Source organism: Peromyscus californicus, unplaced genomic scaffold (genome assembly GCF_007827085.1).
Source record: "Peromyscus californicus insignis strain IS unplaced genomic scaffold, ASM782708v3 Scaffold_19__1_contigs__length_69161282, whole genome shotgun sequence".
NCBI lineage: Eukaryota > Metazoa > Chordata > Mammalia > Rodentia > Cricetidae > Peromyscus > Peromyscus californicus.
Window position 1 is genome coordinate 8,717,303 of NW_026294491.1, and position 23,052 is coordinate 8,740,354.

At 49.0% G+C, this 23,052-nt stretch overlaps 1 protein-coding gene across 3 annotated transcripts in view; it reads right to left on the reverse strand.

The window, feature by feature from the left end:
* Positions 1-23,052, reverse strand: part of Hsf2bp (heat shock transcription factor 2 binding protein) — a 139,269-nt gene that overhangs the window by 37,952 nt on the left and 78,265 nt on the right. For 2 of the 3 annotated variants that reach the window (XM_052744536.1, XM_052744535.1), the window contains exon 9: positions 19,149-19,934. The exons of the other annotated variant lie outside the window; for it this stretch is intronic. In XM_052744536.1, coding sequence (XP_052600496.1) covers positions 19,726-19,934 — 209 coding nt within the window. In that variant the 3' untranslated portion in view covers positions 19,149-19,725. Of the gene's footprint in view, positions 1-19,148; positions 19,935-23,052 lie in introns of those variants that run through there. 3 annotated transcript variants of the gene reach the window in all.

Below are 23,052 nucleotides of genomic sequence, written 5' to 3' on the forward strand. Positions count from 1 at the left end.
AGTTTAACCCCTTCAAGCTTCAGTTTAATAAGGCAAAACTCATTCAGAGGCATATTGATAACAGCTGCCCAATAACGTGAATGTGCTTGACGCCCTGAACTGTGCCCTTAGAAATGACCCAGATTGTATGTTTCATATGCATTTTATCAAAAGAAAAACCCACCACAAGCAACTATAACACCCACCATATCTAGGAGATGACCATGCTACTTCTGAACATCCTGGGCTGCAGAGAACCCAGGAAGCCAGGCTCACATTCCCGGTGCAGGAGGGGAGGGGCTGCGGCACCTCCCCCCAGGCTAGTAACCACCACGTCGTCACCATTCACCACCTGGAGCAGGCCCAGCCTCAGCTCTCATTTTTATTTATGTGGCAGTCACAGCAGCCTCGCTAGGCTGCTCTGGAGAACAGTGGGCCTCCCAGCCTCCCACTATGTCAGGGCAGAGCCACTCCGCACGGGGACGAGCATTAGATGGGTGTAGAGGTCAGAAGCCCAGTGGACAGCTCCAGCTGAGAGTCAGTGTTCATTCTGGTGGGGGCAGAGGACAGATGCTAAGCTTTCCAATACCCAGAGTGCCCTTGGTATGGGGGCCGGTGACCTCGTACAGGGCATTGGACAGGCAGCCCCTCACTCTAGCCCATAATTTGGTGAAAAGGGAAGCAGCAGAGTGTGAGACACAACAGTTCTATTTAAGGAATTCTCCCTCACCACAGACCCAAAGGCACGAAAGGGACAGCCTTGGCTAAGTCAGCGGGGGATGGGGGGTGGGGGGGGGGAGCAAGCTCTCTCGCTTTTACTGTGCTCCCTCACTTTTCACGTTGCAGACGCTCATGAATCTAACCCGCCCAAGATCCTCAGAGCACCAAAGCAGGCTGGCCACTTTCCCCACCCTCCTTACCCAGCTCAGCCAACTGCCAGACTGAGCTTCAGCGTGCTCTTCCTCTCCCCTACACTTCAATCACACGTGCACAGTGAGCTCTGCTTGGTTTTGAGTCTCACAGGACGTGCGTGGGCCACAGTGCACATCTCTGGGGACTTGTTCTACCACTCAGCCTCCCGTTCCTAGGCAGTGTCCATGTGAATGTGGCCATCCACATTTAAACCATGGTAGGTCTTTGCACTGAGCTGCTCTAGCTCCCTTCCCTTTGGGGAGAGCACACAGCTGTGCCTGGTTGCGAATGGACACAGAGGGCTTCTGGGACACCTGAGCACATGCTTGGGGGTCCCAGGAAGGCACACAGTTTTCTCATGTGTACTCTGCTGCTCCCAGCATAAGGGGCTGAGAGTCACCTCCCTCTGCTCCAACGTTGCACTTGTTTCTGTAGGTCTGGCTGGTGTAACACAGCTCCTCCCATCACCGCCCAAGTACGCTGGCTCCTAAGCAGAGGCTCTCCCACATTTGTGGGACAAGCTGCCCAGTGCCTGCTTGTGATGCATGCCCATTTCTCTACTGGGCCACTGGTCTTTTTTTTTTTTTTTTGATTCTGCGGGGAAATTTTATTTTGCATGTAATTACCTGTCAGTTTTAAGTGTCAGAAGTGTACCTCTTCACTTTATAACCCTATTTTTCAAATTTCCCTGTAATGGCTTGTTTGTTTGCATGGCTGTTTTTTACTTTATTATTATTATTTTTTTAATTATGTGTATGTGGGAGGGTAGGTGCACATGTGAGTTCAGGTGCTCCTGGAGGCCAGAAGAGGGTGTTGGATCCTCCGGAGCGACAGTGATAAGTGGTTATGAGCTGCCCTAGTTGGGTGCTGGAGACAAAACTCCAGCAGAGTAGCACATGCTCTGAATTTAGCCGCCTCTCCATCCCTTCGTGTGGGTTTTTAAAAACTATTCTTTTACTTTTCAAAGTTATATTTACATCATTTCCCACTTCCCCCTCTCCCTCCAAACCATCCTATATACTTGTCCTTGCTCTCTTCCAAATTCATCACCTTTCTTCATTGTTATTACATACGTGTGTGTGTGTGTGGTGTGTATTTGTGTGTGTGTGTATATTTGTGTGTGTGTGTATATTTGTGTGTGTGTGTATTTGTGTGTGTGTATTTGTGTGTGTGTATTTGTGTGTGTGTATTTGTGTGTGTGTGTATTTGTGTGTGTGTGTGTATTTGTGTGTGTGTGTGTTTGTGTGTGTGTATTTGTGTGTGTGTGTGTATTTGTGTGTGTCTGTGTATTTGTGTGTGTCTGTGTGTGTGTGTGTGTGTGTGTGTGCGCGCGCGCGCGCGCGCACGCACGCGTGCTCCTAATACACAAGCACAACCTGCTCAGCTTGAATAACGTTCTTCATATGTATGTTTTCAGGGCTGACGGATTGGATAACCAAGACTATTTCTCCCACTCCTGCATTCCTTGGTTACCTGTCCTTCTTTGTTTAGGGCTGATGTCTCAGGGGCTTTCCCCATCCACATTAGCATGTCTACTGTTGGGGTCCTTCCTCAGCTCATGTTTAAGCAGTCATCTTGGAAGACTTTGTGGGCGTGGCTTCTGATATTCTTAGGAGACACAATCTTGCGGCAAACTCCATTTGTTTTGCTCTTAGAATCTTCCTGCCCCCTGTTCCGCAATGATCCCTGAACCTTAGGTAAGGGAGGTGACAACTTTTTGAGACAGGGTCTCATTCTAGAGCTTAAACTGGCCTAGGAATCACTACGAAGGGCAGGTTGGCTTATAGTGATCCTCCTACTCCAGCCCCCACGATGCCCAGCTTCTTGTGGTGATTTTGATAAACCTGCTGCCTCCATCAGCAGACCCTGGGCTCCAGTAATCCTTTTCCCTGCAGCTCTCCTAGGCTCTGTGAGGCACTGTAGGTGGGAAGGCTCCCTCTTAACTGGCCACCAAGGCTAACCCCACCCCCTTTAACAGCAGAGTGCACTTGCAGAAGTCTATCACTAGTTGCTTTAAGTAAAACTCTGAGGGCCCCTCTCGCCCCATGACACCTAGAATCCAAAAGGACACTGACCTCTTGAAGGATAGAAGGGTCCCAAGGTACTCCCTTCAATGAAACATTGAACTGTTATTCCTAGCCTCATTAGCTAGGAATACTCAGACTAGGAGGCCACGGTATGGCTGGAAGGACAGTGCTGGGGCAGGGCTGGCTGGCTGAGTCTGCAAGATAGATGGCCCTGCGGACATAGGCCTGAGATGGCCCTGAGAGATTAGAGCTACCTAGAGGTAGGAAGATCCAGCCAATCCTCAGACCTGTGGCCGGCAGGCCCAGAAACTTGGGAGTCACCAGATACCTAGTACAGCCCCCATGGAAGCCCCAGGCAGCAGCTGCAGCAGCTCCCTGGGTAACTGACAGACACCGTGGCAGCTGCGGCCTGGCCAGGCTCCCGCCCACTCTTCAGAGCAACTCTGTGCTGCGGCACTGCAGGAAGAAAATGTGTCGGCAATAGGGAGCCCCCAGGAAACGGCAGCTGAGAGACAGCACAGCTCCAGGCCACCTGGGGCTGCCGCTTCCGACAGAAGCCCGGCCCACTTGATGGGTACTGAGACAAACCCAGAGCTGCAGCAGGACTCGAAGCAGCCCTGCCTCACCTACGGCCTGGAAGACTGTTCATCCAGCTGTAACCCTTCATCACTCGGTGCCGGGGTGAAAGGACAGTGGGGCCCGTCTGCACAGAGCATACATCTGGGGAAGATCAGTGAACTGTGCTGCTCCGGTGGCCAGGGCCCAGCCCTAGCATCTCCGGACAGACCAGGCAGCCTCTCCCCACGTCACCTGCATCCTGCGTGCCGAGTTAGGGCATTCTGGTAGTGCTGTTAATTCACAACTCACACTCTCCTCTAGTAGACACTCCACGGTCTCCCCACATCTCTGGGACTCAAGTCTCCCTCCTGCAAAGCTGGGTACTTCCTATTGTCCTTCTGCACCCCTGCACCATCCCAGGCACCATCCCAGGCCCCCGGGCTTGCTGCCTGCCCCATGTCCTCCCACTAGCTGAGCCATTCTTTCAATGCTGAGTTCCTGGGCAGGACTTTGGGTGGTGCCCAGAACCTCTGCTGGGGAAGCCCCGCCCACACTCGGGGAGTCTCAGCCCTGGTCCAGGTGGTCCTGAGAATCAAGGAACTTTCAGAATACAGCTGCACCTGTGTACTGCCTTCTGTTCCTCGCCACCCTGGGAATCCAGCCAACAGCTCAGAGCCTCCAACAGCAACCCACTGCTGGGGAGGGAGCCGCCGACGCAGGCTAGGAGCAGGAAGGAGGACATGGTTTCTTTCCATCCTGCGGAGTGACTGTTGTGGCAACTGCTCAGACTGACTCACTTCCTCCTTCGCAGCCCGAGAGGCTGAGTGATCAATGCCCGAGCTCGTTCTGCAGCATGGAAGCACTCACTGTTCAAATGGCTTGCCCATCTTAGGAAAAGATCATGGCCCAGACATAGCATGTAAGTAAAGGAGGAGGAAGAAGGGAGGCCTCTTCTCAGCCTCCCATCTGTTCCTTCTCACCCCATGAAAAGTGCCCTGAATGCAGGGTCTCTACTCCACCCCATCCTGCCCAGTGTACTGGTCCCCCGAGGGAAAAAAAAAAAAAGCTTGACTTGGAGAGGCTGAAGCAGGAGGATCACGTTCTAGGTATAGCTAAAACTATAGAGCTGGTTCAAAGCCAGTCTAGGAATCATAGCAAAACACTGTCTTAATACAAAATATAAAATGGGCTGAAGATCCGAGCGATGGTAGAGCAGCTGCCTAGCACTCATAAGGCTGTAGGCGTGATCCTTGGTATCACACACAAACTAAGAGGAAAGCACCTATGCGCGTGATACCCGAGAGGTGCAGCAGACACAACAGGAAAGGGTTCCTCCTGGTGCCCAGGCCAGTCCCAGAAGCCGACTTCACATGAGAACCCCACAACAAAGTGAGACCACACTAGCAGGAAAGGACACTGCAGTAGAAAGGCTCCAGGCTCCCTGGGCCTCGCCACTGGGCTCCAGTCAAGAAGACAGTTCAGGAGAGGGGTCTGGGACAAGGCTGTCCAAAGGCAGAGAGACCCTCTACCAGGTACAAAAGGTTCTAAAAGGTCCACAGAGCAAGTGAAAAACCCAAGGGGGAAAACTGTGGCATCAACGTGAGGTGCAGATCCAAGGGCTGTGGCCTGGCAGTAACACACATCTGGGTCAACAGAACCAAGAATTCTCCAGCTGCCAACAAAACCAACCCAGATAGGTTCTGGCTGGGGCTCTAGAAGGAGGTGATGGGGGTTGGGGTCTTTGATGATCAAGGAGCCGTGGTTAAGTGTGCAGTATTCATGACCCATTGCCCTATGCCAAGCACCAGTGCAGGTGCTGCAACAGAGAAGCAGGCTTTGCACTCCCGTGCCCGTGCCTGTAGGAAGGTCCCAGGGAATCTTTTTTTTTTTTTTTTTTTTTTTTTGAGCTGAGGATCGAACCCAGGGCCTTGTGCTTGCTAGGCAAGCGCTCTACCACTGAACTAAATCCCCAACCTGGTCCCAGGGACTCTTAAGCAATGAAATATGATGTGATCTGACTTTAAAGGACCAGCTGACCTCGCAGTAGAGAATGACGGCATGAGGGGCATGTGTAGGAAGAGATGCTCCTGGGGAGGAAGTCACATGGCTCTCTGGCTGTTATGACAGATGTCTTTATGGTGGCTGAAGAAGCTGGCTATTCAGTCTCTGCCTCCAAAGGCACCTGGCAAGTGGTTCATGTGGGCATCACCCAACTTCAAATGAAAGGTCCCCAAGAAGCTGCAGAGGCCCTGAGCACCCCCAGGCTTTCCTGAGGAAGGAGGCAGCCCCTCACACCAGGCTTCTGCCTCGGCCTTGCCCCCCAGCTGTCCTATCTCCCCCAGACTGAAATCCTTGCCTAGCTGTCCCAGGATGCTGGGGAAACACTCAGCTTGTGGGGGCTTTTTACGTAGAGATGGGTTTGGGAAATCTGAGGACAGACCCAGCCCAGAAACAGCGTCTATCCTGAGACAACCAGGGGTGGAAAAGGGTCCTCAAAGCACAGGGAGAGATGGCAGGTTAGTGTGGGAGAAAGAGCAGTCAGAACGTGAGGGCAAAGGAGGCAGGAGTCAGGGCTCTGGGAGGAGCCCTTCATCAAGTTCATGCTTACCTCGAGGCTATGGGGGGTTGCGGGAGAGGTGGAGGGGCGCTGGTGTGTGGAAAGAAGTGGGGGTGACAGGGTGCATGTGCTGGGGTTGGCCATTTCCCATATTCCAGCTGCAGTCCAGCTGCTTGGGGTAGACCAGAGGTGCAGGGCTATGCTGCACTAGGACCTGGCATTGCTAGACAAAGCTGACATCTGGCTTGCTGGAGAGGGTTCCAGGATGTCTTCCAAAGGGACAACGGGACTAGGAGCCAGCTCAACTGGGAGGGCTACCAGTAGTCTGGGCCTCCCAGGCACGACCACCAAATAGCTGAAGCCACGGAGATGCAGACCGGGAAGGGCGGTGGGCATTTCCTCTTTGAGTCGCTTCCACTCAAACGAAAGCACAGGGTCACAGGGTGAGTGACCTAGGAACAGGGCACCTCAATGATGTGTCTGTGTAGACCTCGCTTCAAACCACACCTCGGTGTGTGTGAAGAGCAGGCTTCTGGGGAAGGCTCCCGTCGAAAGACTGCCTTCCTGTGAATTCCAATTTACACATTCCAATGCACATCTGTACTTATACATTCTGATGTGCACACATGCACACCTTTCTGTATGTGCAAGGACATATTGTGACAACATACACATGCACACATGTCAGGTGGCTCCAGTCTTATATCATGTCCCTCTAACCTTTTTCCAGGATGTCTGGATGTGACTCTAATGTGGCCTCTTAGGAAGGTCTCCATGAGGCTCTCCCAGCTTCCATCAACTTAGGGCACATTTGAGCTAAGGGGTGTGAGAAAAAAAGGAGGGGTCAGGATACAGGGAGATGAGAAACAAGTGTCTTAAGATGTCACCAACCTGGATCAGCCTGTGACCCTGGAGCTGGAGAACAGATGCATTAAACCCAAGACAGAGGCTCTTCGCCCTCTTGCTTCCAGAGGAGAGACCTAGACTTGCAGAAAATTCCTATGGCAAGTTTTCTAGAAAGAAGGAGAATTGGAGGAGGGCCACTGAAGTGGAGGGCCAATCTCTGGGAAGGACCCTGTCCAAGGACAGTGGGAAAGACCCATGGTGCAATGTTCCAGTATTCTGATGCTCCCTGAGACAAGATGCTGCCCTTCCCACATGGCTGCTAATGGAACTGGTGACATTAAGCCAGCTAGCTCTGCCCACTTTTCCTGAAACAAAGACCTGGCCTCCTCACACAGGGCCAGGATCAGACACCAGTCAGCTGGCCCCGTCACCTGGGGCCAGGGTCAGACACTCCAATACACTCAACCATGTTGATAGAACAGGTATTTACACTAAAGCAGTTTTTGCCAAGAGAGGAGGCAACTGTGGCTTATGTGTATCCTCCGACCATGCAAGCCCCAAAGTGTACCAGCCCCAGCTTCCTAGAGGAAGGAGCTGGGAGGTGGGTCCAGGAAACCTTGAACTTGTGGTAAGGGAGTTCTGTAACCTTATTCCTTTCCCTGTTCTGACAATCCTTTCACAGGGTAAGTCCTCTACATTGGGTGTAGAGAGGGACTCTATGTATGATGGAGTCCAAAACTGAACCTCAGCAGGGTCTTCTGTCTTCCCACTGGTCACAGAATGTGTCCGACATTATACCAGGCAGAGATGGGCTGGGGAGATGGCTCAAAGGGTAAAACACTTACCATGCAAGTGTGAGGATCTGAGTTTGAATCCCCAGACCAACATAAAGTTGGGCAAAGTAGCTCACGTCTAATAATCCCACTACTCTCATGGGAGGGATGGGAGTCAGAGACAAGAGAATCCCCAAAAGCCTGCAGGCTAGGGAGCCTGGTGTGCACAGCACACTGGCAGAAATCCAACAGACCCAGTCTCAAACAAGGTGGGAAGAGAGAACCGATAGCCAAGGCTGTCTTCTGGCCTCCACATACATGCCTTCACTTGACTTTAGCAACATCTGATAGGCACGGCACTTAGTCTATCCACACCCCACAGGGTAGCAAAGCCAACAGTTAGCAGAGACAGGAACCACCTGGCCCACCCTATGACACCATGAGGAGACACATCCCATTACTTCCCGGGATGCCCTTCTCTACCAACCCCATTCTCTGGGTCCCTGTCAGAACACTGTGTGTCCCTCAGGATACAAATTAAGACACCACACAGCACAGCCTAGTTTCTAGGTCCTTTCCCTGTGACCGTATCTCTGTACCTTGCCAACCCCTAGATATCCTCTGATGACAAGGATTGTATTGCTATGGTGCAAATCCCAGCCCACTCTTTGTAGAACTTGATCTTGAACCTTCAGCTTCCTCCCCAGTTACAATTAATCCTTGTATTTGCCACATGGTTGGGGAGGCTTGCCCAAGACCAGCCCAGTGCCACAGCAAGCTTGGTCTGCCCACATGCTGGGCTTAGGAAACACTCTGACTGCACTGAGCCTGACCCTCAGATTTCTGAGTCACTCACTTTTCAGTCTAGCCTCCTGGAGTGCCGTGTCCCTGACACACCTGCTCACTGGACTGTGAACATTCCCTCACTCTCCCTCACTGACTCACTGGTGCTTTATCCCGCCTCAGGTAGAAATTACGTAGCAAGGGCTGGATGGCCAGGAACACACACCCTGACCTGCACCAGGCAGGAACGTAATTCAACTTTCTCTCGGACGACCTGGCTTCCCCCAGAGCAGAGCCAGAGGCAGGACTCCTGCTCAGGCAGCTCTGCTGCACTTAAGAAATCCCAGTGAAGGAGTAGGCCAGGAAACCAGAGAGAAGGGGAGGCCGCCTCACAGGTCAGTTCTTTAGCTGTCCATGTTCATGGACAGCAGAGGCTCTGTCTTCAGGGAACCTCCTGTACCTGCACCAAATATGGGCCTCCTTTGTGATGCTGCTGTCTGGGGGTGCCTCACTGGAGATACCTAGGAGAGGATCAAGAGAGTTGCAAGTCCAACTGGACACAGAGGTGACTGGAGACGTGAGCAGACACAAGAGACAGACGCTTGCAGTGCTGTGGAGAAAAGTTCCGGAGTACAGAGTCTTTGAAGTGCTCAGCCAGAGACTGCGGAACTTTGCTAGACACTATCCCAGCTGTACTCTCTGGGGGACGGAGGGTAGATGACAGAGTCACCCCTGGAACAGCCTGGGAGACGCTGCAAAATCGTGGGAGCCAGATGAACTCCCCGGTGTGTCCACATGCCAGGGCAGGGCAGGGAGGTGGACCACATTCCTTCACTGTGCTGTCCCTGGCTGGAATCCAACTCCCCATTTCTTGTGCTGGTGATGCCAAGGACATGCAGATAGATTTTCACAGTCACCCAAACAGTGCAACTAGGGAAACATGGATGGACAAAACACGGTTTTCCAAGATGACAAAGAAAGCCATTGTGAACACTGCACGGCCTTTGGATTCTACTGCTCTGAGAGCTGCCAGATCCTCTTAGTACAAAACACTCCCATTTGGAAGGTGAGAGGCCTGAGGCTACTGGAGGCACTGGTTGGCCAGAGACAAGGTTTCCTCTTGTATGAGGGGCATACACCTACTACTCCCCCATGTTCAGAGTCTGTAGCTGGAGTTTTCTTGCCTGGCCCATGGTCAGGACAAATCTCTCTCACCTGCCAGTCTTACATCTGCTCAGACCCAACCAAGTAAACACAGAGACTTATATTGCTTACAAACTTATGGCCGTGGCAGGCTTCTTGCTAACTGTTCTTATATCTTAAATCAACCCATTTCTATTAATCTATAAGTTGCCACGTGGCTCGTGGCTTACTGGTATCTTAACATCTCATGGCAGTGGCTGACAGCATCTCTCTGCCTCAGCCTTCTACTTCCCAGAATTCTCCTCTCTCCTTGTCCCACCTATACTTCCTGCCTGACTACTGGCCAATCAGTGTCTTATTTATTAACCAATCAGAGCAACACATTTAACATACAGAACATCCCACAGCAAGAGTCTGCTCCAGATAAGGCTTCCAGACATCACCAACATGACAGGAGGTTCTTGCCCCTAAAGAAGGCTATGCCTCCCATGTGCTACTCATGACTCAGGTAATAAGGGGAGACCTCATGTACCAGATGGATGCTCAGTGAGAACATGAGAGCATGCCATATTCTCGACACTAGAGGTACCTCTTGGAGGATCTCTCAGGATACTGATTCTTCTACACTCTTTTCTTGGAGTGGGACACTCGGACAGCTGTGGTATAGGAGCCAGAGGCTGTGGCAGGTCTATGGAGTGTTAGGAAGCCAGGAGCTATAGACAGGAGGTCTAGGAGCCTCAGGAAACGTTCCGCTTTTCTGCAAAGCCTACTGTTTGCAGGCTGGTATGGTGGGTAGGTCATTGAAGCCCTGAAGTACATCACATGCAGATCTGTCAGGAGTCCAAGTAGCCTCAACTTCTGTTTGTTGTTCTTGGTGCCCACATTCCTTAGCCCCTGGACACCCCACCTTTCTTGTTTTCATTGGTGATGTGGCCACTTCATGTGGCAGGAGCTGGGCATATATGACCCAGCATTACCTGTTCCATACAAGGTCAGAGTTCATTCCCAGCCACAAATACTCAGGAAGGAGATGGGGTCTCCAAGCCTGCACAGCAGTCCCTGGAAAGGACACTGAGCCCTCTCAGCACAGAAGCTCTTGCCTTTTCTGAAGTGAAGGCTACATTTCCACAATCCAAGGAAGGCGGGGCCCAGATCAGAATGTTCTGGAAGAACTAGGGAAATAACGAAATGTGTGCTAAGTAAGGGTAGGAGTTACAAATTACAGGGAAGAGAAGACACACTACAATCTGTAGCATGGGTTATGCAAGCCACACTGGCTACAGTATTAATCCCAGGGCAGGGATTCATGCCAAAATGGACTGCTTTGCCCAGAGTCAAGTGTGACAAGCAGGAAGGGTTTTCACCTGCCTGGACCTTGGTCACGGTCTCCTGAGACAAGATGATAGCATCAAGAGCCCAGGAGTACAGGCAGCTTTGTGCCTTGCTGGGAGTCTCCTGTGCTAATGACGTCAGCAGGACAGACAGACCCCGGAGCTGGCCGGTTGGCGGGGGCTTGGACCTCAGACACTACTTTTACCCCAAAGCCCAGGGTTTGTTTTCATGAGGTTCTAGTATAACCTGAATAAAGCTTTTCTCTTGGCTATTCCCAGAAATGGGATTCTTTCTAGAACACCAGAGAAAACAAGATATAAAGGGAGACTTTAGGTGGCAAGAAAGCCAGAAACAGAGACAGTAGCAGGATGTGGTGCTCTACTTTAGCCCAGCCTTCTGCTCAGGGCCTGGTCAGTGAGTCACTCACTGGTAGTCTGACTGGCACTTGGCTGGACTCTTGTGAGTCAGGGATTTTAAGTAGGTCCTGCAGGACAATGATAACTTGTTACCACTCAGCAGAACTGACCAAGTGTCTGAGCAGGTACACGTTGTTGTCTACAGCCAAAAAAAATAGTGACATTGATAAAGGCCTTGTCTGCACACAGGGTTTTAAAACCTGTCTGGGCCCACAGACTCTTGCAGCCACAATGCCCTACAGCCCCACCAGATGCAGGGAGATGAGGGAGACATGGACAGTACTCCTGAACCCCATCTAGTCTATAGGCAAGACAATATCCCACACCCCAAAAAGGTTAGCCTGAGGTTCCCCAGTGCCACAGTAAATGCTGGCTGGACTATAAGTAACATCACCGTGGAACAATCCTTCATGACTGTGCCACTCACAACTCGGGTAAGAAGGGCAGACCTCATGCACCAAACGGATGCTCAGTGGCCCAGTTCTCACTCAAGACTATAAGAACATGCCATAGTCTCAACTCTGGGGCTTCTCTCTAAGGGAAAAGCTCTGAGGATATTGATTCTTCCAAACTGTTAGTCTTTTTAAAATGTATTCTTTTTGAGAATTTCATATATGTATACAATGTATCCACATCATTATCATTCCCACTCTTACATTCCCCTTCAATTTCTCCTGGATTCCTCCAACACATACCCTCCCAAATTCATATCCTCTTTTTTTTTTTTTTTTTAATGACCCACTGAATCCTATTCATCTGCCCATATGTGCATAGATCTGGAATCACCACCAGAGTATGGGCATCCTGCTGGTGGCCACACCCCCAAAGGATGCCTCTTCTTCCACTATAAATGGTCCCTCTTCTCTGTGTTTCTATTCCTGGAGAATAGCTTGGTGGGCTTGAACAGATGTAACAGGGTAATCTTACTAGACACAGCATGTTTAACATATATGACACATCACTCACTCGACCTGCCCACACGCACATGGAGGTATACATACATACACATAAAGCCAGATAAGCACACAGACATACACACGTCATACAGAGACAGACACATACAGAAAGCCTTTCAGGCATATGTGACATCACACACAGATACTTAAGAATACAGACAACACACATAAAGACAGCCATGGAGACACATGCAACATCTGTGACTGGCTTTGTTGATTTGTCAGAGACATCAGAGTCCAGAGCTGTGTCCACATTTGATTCAGGCAAAACAAAAACAAAAACAAAAAAGCCAACCTGTTTGGAGTCAGGGCTAGAGACTGTAGGGAGATCCAACAAGGGTCGGAGGAGGGGTGGGGCAGCTCAGCAATCACAGCCCCTGAAAGACTTCTTTTCTTTCTCCTTGGTTCCCAGGGAGCCAGGGCCCTGAGGATGAAGCTGGACTAGGCAGTGAGGACAGGCCCCCAGAGGCCGTATCGAGGGTGGGAAGGCTTGAGCCAGCCTGGGCATGGGTGACTCTTTCCGAGGTGAATCACAGCCACATGACAGGGTTCTCCAAGAGCAGGCTCACAAATAAAGGCCACATGCTCCTGAGCAGCTTTAGAAGTGCCTTCCATAGGCCTTGAAGGCCTCCAGGAAGAAACCATCTCTACTCTTGTGAGTGGGGGAGTTTCCTCTATGCACAAGGATGCTCATTCCCTCTCTCAAGTGGTAGAAGGCAGGACATCGATACATCAAAACGAGGGAATGTCCTGAGCACAGGGCATCGTGTGAAGAGGCTTCGCTGTGCCCTGATAACACCGTCTTGTCTAAAACCGGCTGTGCTGCTTCCGGGGCCTGGGCCCCGCTGCCCTTCTTGTCTCTTCTGAACCCGCCATCCCTTCATTCCTCCTCTAGCAGCATTTGGTTGTAAGACAAAAAGGAAAGAAACCTCAGAGGCATAGCAGCTGCAGAGTCCCCTCCCTCTGCCCCTCAGGTGAGGTCTTATCACCTGGGCTGGGTTTAATATGCAGAGGACATCTGCAAGGTCCCAAAAGCTGTTATCTCCAGGCCTGACAAGCCTGTTGCTGGCTCTCTGGCTTAGGTCAGGGTGTGTGTGTGTGTGTGTGTGTGTGTGTGTGTGTGTGTGTGTGCGTGCGCGTGTGTGCTGGGGTCGAGCGGTGGGGGGATTTGTCCTGATCCAGGCAACGATTTACTTCAGTTACATAAAACTGCAAAGAATCACTGAAAAGGAGGCATATTCGGTTATTCCAGACAAGGGTGAAACAGGATGCGGTCGGTGACCAGTGAGCAAGCAGGTGAGCGGGAATAAACATTGATTCACAAGCTGATCTGCAGGTACTGAGTAGATCGTCTGACAATCTGGGTTTAGTATTAATAAGTCCATCTCTCTCTCTCCCTTCTTTCTAAATTAGCACCACATCAGGCAGCCACAGGAGCCTTTTACAAGTCAGCACCTGCCTAAGTGCTAGCCTGAGCAGGGCACAGAAACTTAAAGGCCATGGAGCTCGCTGTCCAGGCCTTACTTCCCTTCTCTCGGGCTGACTGATGGCCTGCTGGCAGCAACAAAGCAAACCTGCTGGCCAGAGGCTGGAGAACGCTGAGGGTCTCGACGCTTCACCACCAGAGCCACGGTGTTCTGGAGTTCAGGGGGGCCAGATATGGACACTGGCCCAGGAAGAGGCAGATGACTCCAACTGTGACCTCGGGCCAACACAGACAAGCGCAGATATAAACTAAAGTGCTGCCACTGGGGCTCTGCTGTCCCCTTGAGTAGAATGTGGCTGACAATGCCACCTCTGAGCAGAGTGGCTCTGAGCAGTCAGTTGAAGCAAACTAAGTACAGAAAGCCAACTTCTGTACAAAGCTTCTGGGATACCAATGGCAGGGAAAGCTTCAATTTCATTGGTGACACCATGAATATGCCTCATGATGTGCCTAACACTGCACTGTGCTCCAGAGTCAACCAATGTGGTTCTTAAGTACAGAGCAAAGGGCTTTTGCCAGAGGGCTAGTTCTTCGGATCCTACAGACTCCCAGAAACTGGACACAGTTCATAACACAAAAAGAGCAGATGGTCATGAGGCACACCAGGGAGATAGGGTGGCTAGTGTGACTAGAGGGACAGGCCTGAGATGTTTTCCTTAGGGGTGAGCAGGTAGACGGGCAACAGTCCCCACTCTGGCAGGAACATACTGCCTCTGAGTTGGCCCATGCTATAAGGTACATGTGTATGCAAAGTAGCTGGGCAAAGGCAGTACCCAATAGGAACCCACAGAGTGGGCCTTGGGTATAGTCAGCAGGGAGGACAGGAAGAGGAAATGTCCTGAGCACAGTGCATAAAGCAGTGAGGATATAATACATTGTATGAGAGGAGCCCACACACTTGGCTGCTCAGGAGCATGTGGCCTTTACTTGTGACACATGCTCCTTGGAGAACCTGTCATATGGCTGAGATTCACCTCGGAAAGAAGAGCCACCTATGCCCAGGCTGGCTCAAACCTTCCCACTCTTGCTGCACCCTTTTGGTCCTGGCTCTCTGGGAACCAAGGAGGAAGAGACCTTTATCCTGGGGAGGTGTTTGTGGACATCACAGCTCACTGCTGGTCTTGACATCATGGTCTCTGATCATGCATAAGGGTAGAAAAGGGCAGCATGATCAAAGACAGATACTGTGCCCATCTGACGCTCAACATAATCCTCTTTTTATATTTAAATGTAAATCCAAGGTTGTCCCTGCTCCTACCTTCCCACACCCATCTATCTATCATAGAACATGCATCACAAAGCCTCCCACAGCTGCACTCAAGCTCACCCTACCACTGTGGGCCCTGGATGAGTTCTGGCTTTCTGCCTCTTCCTGTGGCCAGGAATGTCCTTCATGGACACTCACAGAAATATTCTGCATAAGATGGAGCTATAAAAATGCCTTCTATTAAAAACCACATTAGACTATGTGAGCGGGCGTCACTCTTCCAACTGCCAGTCACTGTGCCAGTTCTAGGAACTTTAGACTCACCTTTGTGGAGAACAAGAGGCAAGTCAGGGAGCCCCTCTGGGCATAATCCTTAGAACAAGGGCTACTCATGAGGGCAAATTAAAAAAACAGAAAGCAAAATATACATCAGTCTAAGTTCTGAAAATCTCATTTGTGATGACATGTTAAAATGACAATTAGAAAGTTGAACAAATAGCACTTGGAAAACTGCATATCCACCTATCCAGACCATTGCCTTATACTCTATGTAAAATGCTTGAGCTCGAAGTGGTGACAGGTTCCTTGGCTACTCAAGAGGTTAGGGCAGAAGGACTGCTTAAGTCCAGGAGCTCCAAGCAACACTGGGTCATACAGTGAGACCCTCATCTAAAAAAAAAAAAAGAAAAAAAATCAAAGTGGATGAAAGCTCTAACGCAAGAGAGATAAGCGTAACATCAGAAGAAAACAAAGGAAGGCTGGCTGCCTTCATGAGTGCAGACTTGGCGATTTCTTAGCTATGACAAAGTAAAACAAGGAAATAAAGTTAAGTTGGATGTGATCAAAACCAACAACTCCTCTATGTCAGCGGACACCATCAACAGTGGAGTGACAATAAACAAGCACTTGCAATCCTGAGTCTGCAGGATCCTGAACATGTGAAAACTTCCGCAGTTCTGAAACAAAAGGCAACAGCCCAACTCAAAAAACAAAAGCCACATCTCAAGGACCTCAGCGGACCTCTCCACGGCAGCCATGCTAACGGCCACTAGAGGCAGCACCAGTGTTTCATCAGGAATGAAAACAAATGTGGTTACAGTGAGACCCGCTTCACAGCTACTATCATCAATGGTCTATCAGGAAGACAGAAAAGGGAAAGTGTTGACAAGGAGGGGGTAGATGAGGACTCCCTGCCTTGCTGCTGGCGAGAAAAGAGATTGTGTGCAGCTGCTCTGTGGGCAACAGTTTGGCAATCATCAAAAAGTTAAACATGGACTGGGAAGATGGCCCAGTGGATAAAAATTTGCCATAAAAATGTGAGGACCAGAACCCGGATCCTTAGAACCCATTAAAACGCCAGGTGGGTGTGGCAGCTACCTGTAATTCTTATTACAAAGTCAGGGGATCCCTAGGGCAAGTTGGCTAGCTAGACTAGCTGGAATCCGCAAACTCCTCAATATATGTGGTGGAGACTGGGGGAACATCTGACATCAACTTTAGGCCTCTAAACTCACACATACACACATGCACCTGAACACACATACACAGGCATGTGCAACCACATACACAGTTAAACATAGTGTTACCACATAGTCCAGCAATTTAATAAACTCAAAGAACCAAGAACAGAGACTCAAGCAGACCTTTGTGTACCCATGTTCTTGGAAGATTTATTCACTAGTAGCTAAAAGGTGGAATGATCCCAAGTGTTCAACAACAAATGGAGAAAAACTGTGGTCATATAAACATGGCTGTCCAGCCATGAAAACAATGAGGCTCTAACACACTAAACACACATGAACCCTGACAATATGCAGAGGAAATAGCCAGACCAAGTGGGACAAATGTCTCAGTGAAATCCAGTCACACCAGAAGAGGAATACCAAGGACTGGGAGAGAGAGGCTTGGGGAGTGGGGAGTTGTTTACAGGATTTTTCTACCTGAGATGAGGACAAACTCGTAGAGAGTGGTGATGGATATAGTGCTGAATTCTACACTTAATATGGTGAGATTTTGTTAAATTTATTTTGTAGCTTTAAAAACATTTTTAAAAATCACAAAGAGTTTTTATTGTATAGCACACTCTCATTTCTTATCTTAAATCTCTACATAAATCTAAATGTGAACATGTTTGGAGCAGAGATAGCTGAGTCTCAAACATGGTGCAACTGCAACATTTGAGGGGCCATACCAATTGTTTCCTGCCTGATCCCCAACCCCAGCTTGACCTGGGAGAGTACCTAAGGACCTTTCAGTGGATCCCCACCATCTTCAGAGCTCACACTGTCCTGGTAGGATCCTGAGTCTGACACTACATCCTTTGCTATCCTAGGACCATTACTCAGGATCATCCATGGGTCAAATAAGTCCTTCTGGGACACTTGAAGCAGCTACGCTATGGGAAGATATAAAGCAAATGCCAGCGTCATGACTTCTTAGGAAACCAGAAGTCTTCAAAGACACTGGCCAGCCCTTTCCGTTCAGTGTGATGTCATAGCAGCACACAACGGGGGGTCTGAAGAACAGGTGCAGCAGGCAGTCTACAACCTTTTTCACATTGCTCTTGGTCACGAACTGACTTGCAGCCTTGATGTGGTTTTCTTCTGGCCACAGACTTGTTATTCTATGCTCTAACTTCTGGTACATGGGCTGCACATCTCTGTGACTAGAACTCTTGCATACGAGGCCTATCTCAGTCATATCACATGAAGAGGAGAAACAGGTCTCCAAAGCCCCAGAGACGTCACATGGCTTTGTGCATTACCCAAGATCTGCTTTCAGACCTGACAGAGCAGATTCCAAAGCTGGTGCTAATAACAGAGCCGGAGAGGCTCAGTGGGGAGGAGCTGGTACCGCCTGGCTCTTATTCTGCCAGGTTTCCTACCTTCTCCTGTAAGTTGGTGATGCCAAGAAAGAAGAGCTCCTCAACTCTACAAATACAAGAAGGCTTCTTTAAAACAGTTAAATTAAAAGCACATGTATGTATCACTTTACAGATTTATCTCTGATTTTTAAACACACAAGGGTTCAGTCCCTGGAAGGCATATGCGTCAATGTATATTTTTTTAGTTGAGTAGGTTTTCTTCAAGTTACCAGATACAGAAAAAATTAAGGATGCCATGCTTTCCTGCTGGCCTTGGAGTGAAGGGCAGGGACACTGGCTTGGGCCCTTTGGTACTCCCTGTGGTACTTACAAAGGATACCTGTGCATAGCAATTCTAGGAGAATCTGCCTGGAAACACTTGCCTAGAATGTAGCTCAGAACAGAAGGAATAATCAAATCCTTACCCTCATGACCATCTAATAACCACCAAACCACATGGTATTCATAGGCTAGCAGTTTCTTCTATCTACATACAGCTAGGCCTTTCTTAGTAGAGAAATCTCAGCAATCCTGAAGGATGCACATGTCAATCACAACAGCTCCGCCCCCTGATAGGATAGCAAGCAGAAAGAAGGGAATGCCATTCTGAATTGTGTACTCATTCATCCTTACTAGGGACCTGACCTACAGAGCCACCAAGCACAGATGGCCCCTCATCTGCCTCCATGAATCTTAAGCTGCTTTACACCTCCCTGGCTCTGCTGAGTTAGTGCTCCACAACAGGCTGCCTTGTGAGATCCAAGTAGCCATGCCTTTCTCTGAGTTCTTCATTCAACATAAAGTACATGTCCTCTTAAAAGACAATGAAGTCACTCTACAACACCACACACAGAGAAACAGCTCAACGTGTGTGCTGAGGCTGCCACTGCACGGGGACACCAAGATTCACTTCTTCCCTTACAGGAAGACCAAGCTCAATGTCCTGCAGTAACTTGCCCTGCCTTGAAGGAAGCGTGTGCTGACTTAAATGGGATTCTCTCACACACTTCACTCTCTGCAACAGGTGTAGCATGTTTTCTTTTGTCCTCTGCCAGTGTCTCAGAACATAAGCTAGAGTGATGGCTGTATAGACACACACACACACACACACACACACACACACACACACACACGAGTGCAGAGACAGATGGGTGGCTTCATGGAATTTACTCTCGTATTTCTTATCTTGAGGCCATTTCCCATACTTGCTTTAAGTTCAAAAAGGGCCAGAACAAAGTAAGGAAAGTGTGTTTTGCTACATAAATGACATTGTTAATGTACAAAGGACACCAACTTCCAAGCTCCCAAGATTATATTTCACAATGTGATAGTTAATATTGACTCAACTTTATTCAGAAATAAAAGAAGCACCAAAACAGAGATCAAATGTCCAACGTCATGTGAAATACTAGGTTCATCTAAAGGTTACAAAAGCAAGCCTGTGTAGTGGGGGCTATAGTTACTAGAGAAAGAGGTTGGCTATTACAGAAATGCTTCTGGAAAATACTGATCACATGGTAGATAGTGATCTAAATTCCCATCTTTAGAGTGGCCCTATTGGTGTGGGCAGCCTCTAGGGCAGCAAGAAGCTCCTCTGAGAAAACTCTGGAAGAGTTTCCAGGTGTTAAGAGGGGACTGTCCTGGAGAATGAAACCTTTTTTGGTCATTGCTCTGGCAAGATTAACCATAACCAAGTACCTAACAAGCGTGGCCTCCCAGGACAGAAATGCAGGATGCTTACCCATCATGTCCATCTCTAGTCAGCCAAGACCTGCAATCTCTAACACATGACATACAGTGACATCTAGTTGTGAACACAAAAGGTAAAGGTCCTGGGAAGGGGAAGGGCCACTGGCATTTTCACCAAGCCCTGGCAGTCAAGCACACCTAAACACTGCAGTCCAGGGCACGGAGGTCTTCCAGGAGTTCCTGGGCGGCATTCTGCAGGTGGGAGTTGCGGCTCTTGGACATGGCCAGGATGCGTTGCAGAGGTAAGGAGCTCCGGAGCTCCAGGGATGCCTTGGAGAAGACCTCTGGTTCTAGAACCACAGACTGGATGAGTCGCAAGGCATGAAGGCATACTTCTGCATCTGGATCTGGGGAGAGGAGACGATCCTGGTTAAAACCAAAGTCTCTTGAGAGAGCCACCCCTGAAGGGGTCTTTCTGAATGACAGGTCTGACAGCTGAGAAAGCTGTGGCTAGTCCAGAAACAGAAAGCCTAGTTTGCTATTTTCATGACTGAACACAATTACCACCTTTTATAAACAGCCATCTTCAAATGTCATGATTATATAATTTAAAACACTAAACTAAAGCATAGAGAGATGGCTCAGCAGTTAAGAGCACTTGCTTTTTACGGATGACCCGGTTCAATTCCCAGAACCCACATGGTGGTTCACAACTATCCATAACTCCAGTTCCAAGGGATCCAATACCTTCCTCTGACCTCCACGGGTACCAGGCACATACGCACATACAGACAAAACACTCGTACATATAAAATAAAATAAATCTTAAAACCCACTAAACTAGAAATCTCAGAGCTTCTAAGGGGTTTGATGTATCCCCCAAGGTTCTCATGTGAAAGATACGGTTGTTATAGCCTGGGGTGCTCTTGGGAGGTGGTGAAAACTTTAGGGAATAGCACTTAATGGGAAGAAGTTAGGTCACAGGGACATCCTCTTGAGGAGGATACTGGGACCCTAGTCCCTTTGTGTCTCTTTGCTTCTTAACTGCTATGTGGTAAATAGACATATCCTGTTGTCACAGCCTAAAGCAACAAGGCCAACTGACCAGAGACTGAAGCATCTCAAACCAGGAGCCCAAATAAACCTTTCTTCCTTTTAAGACAATAATCACATCATGCAGAGCTGACTGACATGTGCTTGTTTTAGGAGGTACTACAGCTCATGCTCTCTCCAACTGTGGCAAATCTCTCAGCAACAACAGAGTTCACTCAGGGTCTTTGACATGGACAATATCACAGTGTCTTTGTTACTATTCTATTGCTGTGAAGAAACACCATGACCAAGGCAGTTTATAAAAGAAAGCATTTAATTGGGACTTGCTTACAGTTTCAGAGGGTTATTCCAGGATCACCATGGCAGGACGCCTGGCAGGCAGACAGGCATAGTGCTGTGGCAACAGCTGAGAGCTCACATCTTATTCACGAGATGGAGGCAGAGCCTGGCATGGGCTTTAGAAACCTCAAAAACCACCAATAAGAGGCTTCCTCCAACAAGGTCACACCTCCTAATCCTTCCCAGCCCACCATCTGGGAATCAAATGTATGAGCTTGTGGGGGCCATTCTCATTCAAACCACCATACACAGGCTATAAGATCCACAATGTATTCCATTACCTTCTATCTGAATGTCCCACAGGAGTTACAGAACCTGGGAGCCCTGCTTATGTTACAACAACCACTGAAAAAGACCAAAATAATAGCCTAAATCAAAGCTATAAGCTTTAACCAGGATAAACTCTGACCAGTTCTCCCTAATGGATACCCTGTGGGACGAGGACTTTATCAGGAGCCATGCTTACAACCAGCACCTCTTTCTTATCAGTACACGTTCTCAAAAGGACCTTTCAAGAAGTCAGTGGGACTGAGTACTACTCCCTCAGCCTGGACCAGAGACATCTCTTATAGAACAAAAAGGGGAACTCTAGTTAGGGGAAGAATAAAATAAAACCTGTTCTTCATTGAGGGAGGAACAGGGAGCCATCCTAAGCCCAGACCACTGGAATCTTCCTGTTCTAGAGGAAAGGTGAAGATACAGGATAGGGCGGCTGCCAAGGAAAGGTCAATATTATAGGGAAAGCCCCACACTCACACACAGTAGACAGTAGCAAACTGAAACAATGGAGAACTCCCTACCATGCTTCCCCAGAGCTGCACAAATACCTGGTAACTACAAGTAGGCCAAGGACAGAATGAGGACCTCAAGGCAGGGAGGGTCAACAGCTAAAGGTGGAGACTAGCAATTCAGCCCTCCCTGCTGTGGGAGGACTCTTCTGTATGCTGTGCGTGTGTGCTGCTCTCATTGGTTGATAATAAAGCTGATCAGGCCTACAGCCAGGCAGAATACGGCTGGGCAGGAAAGCCAGAGATAAAGGGAGAAGAAGGGCAGAGTCAAGAGTCATCAGTCAGACGCAGAAGAAGCAAGATGAGAATGAAATACTGAGAAAAGGTACCAAACCACGTGGCTAAACATAGATAAGAATTATGGGTTAATTTAAGTGTAAGAGCTAGTGGTAATAAGCCTGAGCTACTAGCCAAGCATTTATAATTAGTACAAGCCTCTGTGTGGTAACAGGGAAGCGGCTGCTGGGCATTGGGAGTTGCTGGTGGGACAGAAACATATGCCTACACCTCCCTCAAGGCTGAAGAAAGGACAAGAAGAATCTGACTCCAGCTAGCAAGATACATAGCAAACATGACAACAAATCCAAAGGCCCACCCCCAATTCCCCCCACAGCAGAACAGAAGGCATGGCATCCCCAGGTGTAAATGTTAGGTCTCTACCTTGCTCTCATACTCCTTCAAAGGGAATACCCAGGCTCCAAAGCCAAGGTCACTCCATAGCCTGCTGTGTAGTATGATGGTTTCAATATTCTTAAAGACTTCTTTTTAATTATGTGTATGGGTGTATGTCTGAATGTGGGTATGTGCATTTGAGCACAGGTGCCCATGGAAACTAGGAGAGGGTATTCCCTTAAAGCTGGAGTTACAGGAGTCTGTGAGCTCCCTGACATGGGTGCCAGGAACTGAACTTGGGTCCTCTCAAAGAGCAGTACATGCTCTTAACCATGAACCATTACTTCAGCCTTGACTTCAAATTTTTAAAGAAGTAAACAAAATAAAACATAACAGGGACCACACATGACCCTCAAGCTCAAATATTCACTATGTGACCCCAATAGAAAAACTTGTCTAACCCTGCTCTGTTGTCTTACATACCACACCCAACATTCATTCAAAAACTACAACAGAGAAACAAAGGGCCACTAACTGCCAGTGACAATCAATATGAGTATGTATATATGTATCTGCACAGGTATATGTGTACCACATGTGTGCAGTACCCATGGAAGCTGTAAGAAGGCGTTGGATTCCCTAGAACTGTAGTTATAGATGATTTTGAACCACCATATGGATGCTGGGAAATGAATTTAGGTCCTCTGCAAGAGGTACATGTGTTCTTTACCAC